A 5,435-nucleotide genomic window follows, 5' to 3' on the forward strand; every position below is an offset into this window, starting at 1 on the left:
AGCGGTTTTCATGTGCTCTATTTTTGAAACTAGCCATCTCCGTTGGTTTCTTGCTACTTTTTAACTTTTGCTCCACCGGATTCAAGTCTGGAGAAGATGGTGGCCACTGTAATTATCGTTTTGAACGAATAAACTGCTGCTTGTGTAATAATTTTTGTTTATTTAATTCATGTCTGAATTAAACGATGGTCATTATAATTATATTATTTTTAAACGAAATTCAAGTAGGTATTACTGTCTGTGGAGTTACTTCTTTGTCATTTCGAGCGGTTTTCATGTGCTCTATTTTTGAAACTAGCCATCTCCGTTGGTTTCTTGCTACTTTTTAACTTTTGCTCCACCGGATTCAAGTCTGGAGAAGATGGTGGCCACTGTAATTATCGTTTTGAACGAATAAACTGCTGCTTGTGTAATAATTTTTGTTTATTTAATTCATGTCTGAATTAAACGATGGTCATTATAATTATATTATTTTTAAACGAAATTCAAGTAGGTATTACTGTCTGTGGAGTTACTTCTTTGTCATTTCGAGCGGTTTTCATGTGCTCTATTTTTGAAACTAGCCATCTCCGTTGGTTTCTTGCTACTTTTTAACTTTTGCTCCACCGGATTCAAGTCTGGAGAAGATGGTGGCCACTGTAATTATCGTTTTGAACGAATAAACTGCTGCTTGTGTAATAATTTTTGTTTATTTAATTCATGTCTGAATTAAACGATGGTCATTATAATTATATTATTTTTAAACGAAATTCAAGTAGGTATTACTGTCTGTGGAGTTACTTCTTTGTCATTTCGAGCGGTTTTCATGTGCTCTATTTTTGAAACTAGCCATCTCCGTTGGTTTCTTGCTACTTTTTAACTTTTGCTCCACCGGATTCAAGTCTGGAGAAGATGGTGGCCACTGTAATTATCGTTTTGAACGAATAAACTGCTGCTTGTGTAATAATTTTTGTTTATTTAATTCATGTCTGAATTAAACGATGGTCATTATAATTATATTATTTTTAAACGAAATTCAAGTAGGTATTACTGTCTGTGGAGTTACTTCTTTGTCATTTCGAGCGGTTTTCATGTGCTCTATTTTTGAAACTAGCCATCTCCGTTGGTTTCTTGCTACTTTTTAACTTTTGCTCCACCGGATTCAAGTCTGGAGAAGATGGTGGCCACTGTAATTATCGTTTTGAACGAATAAACTGCTGCTTGTGTAATAATTTTTGTTTATTTAATTCATGTCTGAATTAAACGATGGTCATTATAATTATATTATTTTTAAACGAAATTCAAGTAGGTATTACTGTCTGTGGAGTTACTTATTTGTCATTTCGAGCGGTTTTCATGTGCTCTATTTTTGAAACTAGCCATCTCCGTTGGTTTCTTGCTACTTTTTAACTTTTGCTCCACCGGATTCAAGTCTGGAGAAGATGGTGGCCACTGTAATTATCGTTTTGAACGAATAAACTGCTGCTTGTGTAATAATTTTTGTTTATTTAATTCATGTCTGAATTAAACGATGGTCATTATAATTATATTATTTTTAAACGAAATTCAAGTAGGTATTACTGTCTGTGGAGTTACTTCTTTGTCATTTCGAGCGATTTTCATGTGCTCTATTTTTGAAACTAGCCATCTCCGTTGGTTTCTTGCTACTTTTTAACTTTTGCTCCACCGGATTCAAGTCTGGAGTAAATGGTGGCCACTTGGCCACTGTAATTATCGTTTTGAACGAATAAACTGCTGCTTGTGTAAATATTTTTGTTTATTTGATAAAGTTATTAAATCAATATAAAATTTTACTATGAATGCTTTTTTGTACTTCCATAGGTATTTGTGTGCTCCTCTTCGGCTACACCCTCATAGGCTCCGTGATTTTCCTAGCTATAGAGGGGGGCAACACCTACCAACACCAGATCTTGGCCACCACGTCCCTCTCGACCAATCTGAACAGCAACAGTAAGAAACACTTGAACCGCACTGCGGAACTGAAGGCCAAAGCGGACGAGGCCAGGGTGAAGACCGTAGAGAATATCTGGGAGATCACCGTCAGCCTCAACATCCTATACAGGTGGGAATTGACCTGAGAAAAAGAAATAATGTTATTTAAATTATGTATTTTGTTTGTTCCTAGGGATAACTGGACCAGATTGGCGGCGCAGGAGATTACCAGGTTCCAGGACGAGTTGGTCAAGTCAATGGCGGAGGAAATGGCCCTGCAGCAGCCCCTTCAGGTCACCAAGGTGGGGGCAAAGCACGCCAATGAGAACTACGAGTGGAGCTTCGCCAAGGCTTTTTTGTATTCGCTGACTGTGCTGACCACTATCGGTAAGTGTATGTGTGTGTGTTAAAATATGCGTTGTAGGTACAGTTCAGACGATTTTTGGTGAGATAGAATTCCAAGAAGACCCCTGCGTCGCTTTCTTAGAATTAACCGCATTCGACACCCGGGGAAAATTTCAAGGCACGCCACTGTTGCGGTAAATTGTTACAGTAGTTCCGATAACAGAACTTTATTGGCTTATTGTTTTCTTGGAATTCTATCTCATCAAATATTGTACGGACTGTAGATACAAATTTGAAATTTGGCGGATAAGGTTCTCAAGTCAATTGCATGCGCCGATTTAGAAGACACTGACAGTTGAACTAAGTACAAATATTTTTTATTAATTCCAGGAATGCACATATTCGGAAACTGTACCTTAATCAAAATACAAATACTGGGCTTTACCTATTTTTTAGGTTTAATGTTTTTAATGCAAAAATATTGGTTAGTTTTACTTTTAAAAACCTGCTACTAAATTACAGGGTGTTAATGATAAGTTTTGCCAAACTTTACTGGCTTATTCTACCGATGAAAATAATCAAGTTTTGCCCTATAAAAATCTTTTATGAAACACTTCCCTACGGAGATACAGGGCGTTAAAAGTTTCAGATATTTATATTATTTTTCCTGTACCTTCACTGGCATAAAAGATTGAGTGATAAAATTTGGGGGATGACATTTTTTTAGTAGGGACTATTTTTTCATGGAAAACTTATTCCAAAATACACCCCAGTGACGTAGTTATTAGGGGAGTAGGGGACCTTTTTGAAAAAAAAAAGTCGTACACCACTGGTTTTTTAAATAATTTTAAATGTTTTTAAAATATACAATCAATTTGTGGCAATAAAGTATTCTTGTAAAATATTCGTAAAATTTACTGGTCTTTAGATAATTGGAAAATCAAAATAAGAAGATACTTAAGTACTTACGTTGCTATTTACCATTTTCTATTGATTGCAAAACTCTCTACAATGCGCTGTCGAAGTACTTCTACATTAGGAACTGGAGTACGATATACCATAGTTGAGGTAGCTCCAAAAAAAAAAAATATTATTTACCACAATAATTGACGTAGCCTCTATGGCACTTCTTCTAGAAGTGATGGTAGTTCTTCTTGTAAGAGCCTTTGATAAGTTCTACCATCGAGGGTTCTGGGTAAAAAGTAGGGACCAATCAAGTAATCGCCCACAATTCCTGCCCAAACATTCAGAGAAAACTGTTCTTGGAATCGACGTTAGGAAATAATATGCTGATTTTCATCCGCCCATTGGTGATTATGATGACAATTCGAAATGGTTTTTCTTGTAAATTTCGCTTCATCGGTAAATAATATTAATAACTGAAAATCAGGCTGTTCGCATTGTTGTAAAAACCACTGACAAAATTCAATCCTCGGTTGGTAGTCATTTTCATTTGATGCTTGAACTCGCTGGACAAGATATGGGCGTAATTGCTGCTCACGAAAGACGCTCTAGATCAAGGGTCGGCAACTGGCGGATCGCGGTCCAGGTCCGGACCGCGGAAGGTAAAATACTGGACCGCCAAAATTTTTTTGAAAGTATAAATTACTCAAATAAATTATTTAAAAAATGTTTTTTACGTTTAAGTGCCAATCTTATCATTTTTTCTAGTATTTTACAATTGTGTGAGTGTGTGAGTTCTTAATGGTTAGTAAGCAGATTAAATTTGAGTCCAAATTAAAATAAAAAAATAATATGAATTTTTTTTTTGGACCTCGTTAAAAATTTTCAAAAGTATTCGGACACCACCTAAAGTTACTTGCCGACCCCTGCTCTAGATTGTTACATGTGATACACCCAAATCTGCTCATATCTGTCTGGTACTGGTAGATGGGTCTTCGTCTACAGATTCCATCCCATAAATTCTGTCTTCCAAATGAACTGTACGAACAGGTCTTTCTCTTGCTCGACGTTTTGGTAGCGACAAACATGCAGTTTCACGAGCTCGACGGTGAACGCTTGAAAAAGTATTCCTTGTTGGACAACGTCGATTTGGAAAAGTCTGTCTATAAAGTCGTTCAGCTTGTCTATGTGCCATTCGCTTGTCTATGTGCCATTCGCTCCACCGTATAAAATGTATATCTGCTAATTCAATATTTGTATAATTGAATACCATGTTTTTTTTATTAAAATCTGTTTTTAGTTGTATGAAAAATAACAAACTTTTTGCAACACACAAAACAGTGGCGTTGTATAGTGTTTTGGAATCTCTCAAAAATATTAGGTATTGAATTTATTGTTACACATTTAGTGATCAATAGAAAATGATAAATAGCAACGTAGGTACTTAAGTATCTTCTTATTTGATTTATCAATTATCTAAAGACCAGTAAATTTTACAAATACTTATTGCCACAAATTAATTGTACAAAAACGTTTAAAATTATTTAAAAAACCAGTGGCGTACGATTTTTTTTTTTTTTTTCAAAAAAGGTCCCCTACTCCACCAATCACGCCACACGCCACTGGAGTGTATTTTGGAATAAGTTATTCATGAAAAAATAGTCCCTACTAAAAAAATTGATTATTTTCATGGGTAAATACTTCTATTACGCTAGCAATTTTAACAAGTTTTCAAATATACTTCTTAAAAAAAAATATTTCTATATTATTTTTATTGATTGAGTTAATGTTATGTGAAGATATTTTAGGATTAGGACGGAATACCTTGCTAATATCTCTAAAGCTAGCCGTTTTCAACAAAAAGGCATTTAAATTTGTAAATGTAAATTTGATTTGTTTAAATGTTATTTTTGTTACACCCTATATATTTGCAATATTGAAAAATGAATTTTACTAAACTGATTTACATCGCGAATTATACCCCTAGTTAAAATATTTGTACACATTTAATATTCTCCCTGTGTAGCAGTAAAACCTCGATTTTTACCCTTCAGAATTTTTTTTGGGTCGACAGTGATCCCTTCCTCTAAACAATTTAAACTTTCAGATATATATTATTTCTCATATTGTTTACTCTTTTAAAATTATTATTTTATACTTGGTATACCATTTTAATGTACCAGGCGGTATAATTTTTTTAATTCGACTTTTATAAAAAAAATATTTCGAACAAAAGTTTTGTAAATATGTACGTA

General features: G+C 34.4%; 1 protein-coding gene across 1 annotated transcript; it reads left to right on the plus strand.

The window, feature by feature from the left end:
• Nucleotides 1–1,799: 1,799 nt before the first annotated feature.
• LOC111692700 lies at nucleotides 1,800–2,319 on the plus strand (the record flags this gene model as incomplete). The annotated part of the gene is made up of 2 exons (XM_023456796.1): nucleotides 1,800–2,062; nucleotides 2,126–2,319. Coding segments are annotated over exons 1-2 (457 nt in total), but the record flags the coding sequence as incomplete, so codon positions are not given.
• Nucleotides 2,320–5,435: the final 3,116 nt, after the last annotated feature.

This window comes from Anoplophora glabripennis, unplaced genomic scaffold, assembly GCF_000390285.2.
Source record: "Anoplophora glabripennis isolate ALB-LARVAE unplaced genomic scaffold, Agla_2.0 scaffold2757, whole genome shotgun sequence".
Taxonomy (NCBI): Eukaryota; Metazoa; Arthropoda; class Insecta; order Coleoptera; family Cerambycidae; genus Anoplophora; species Anoplophora glabripennis.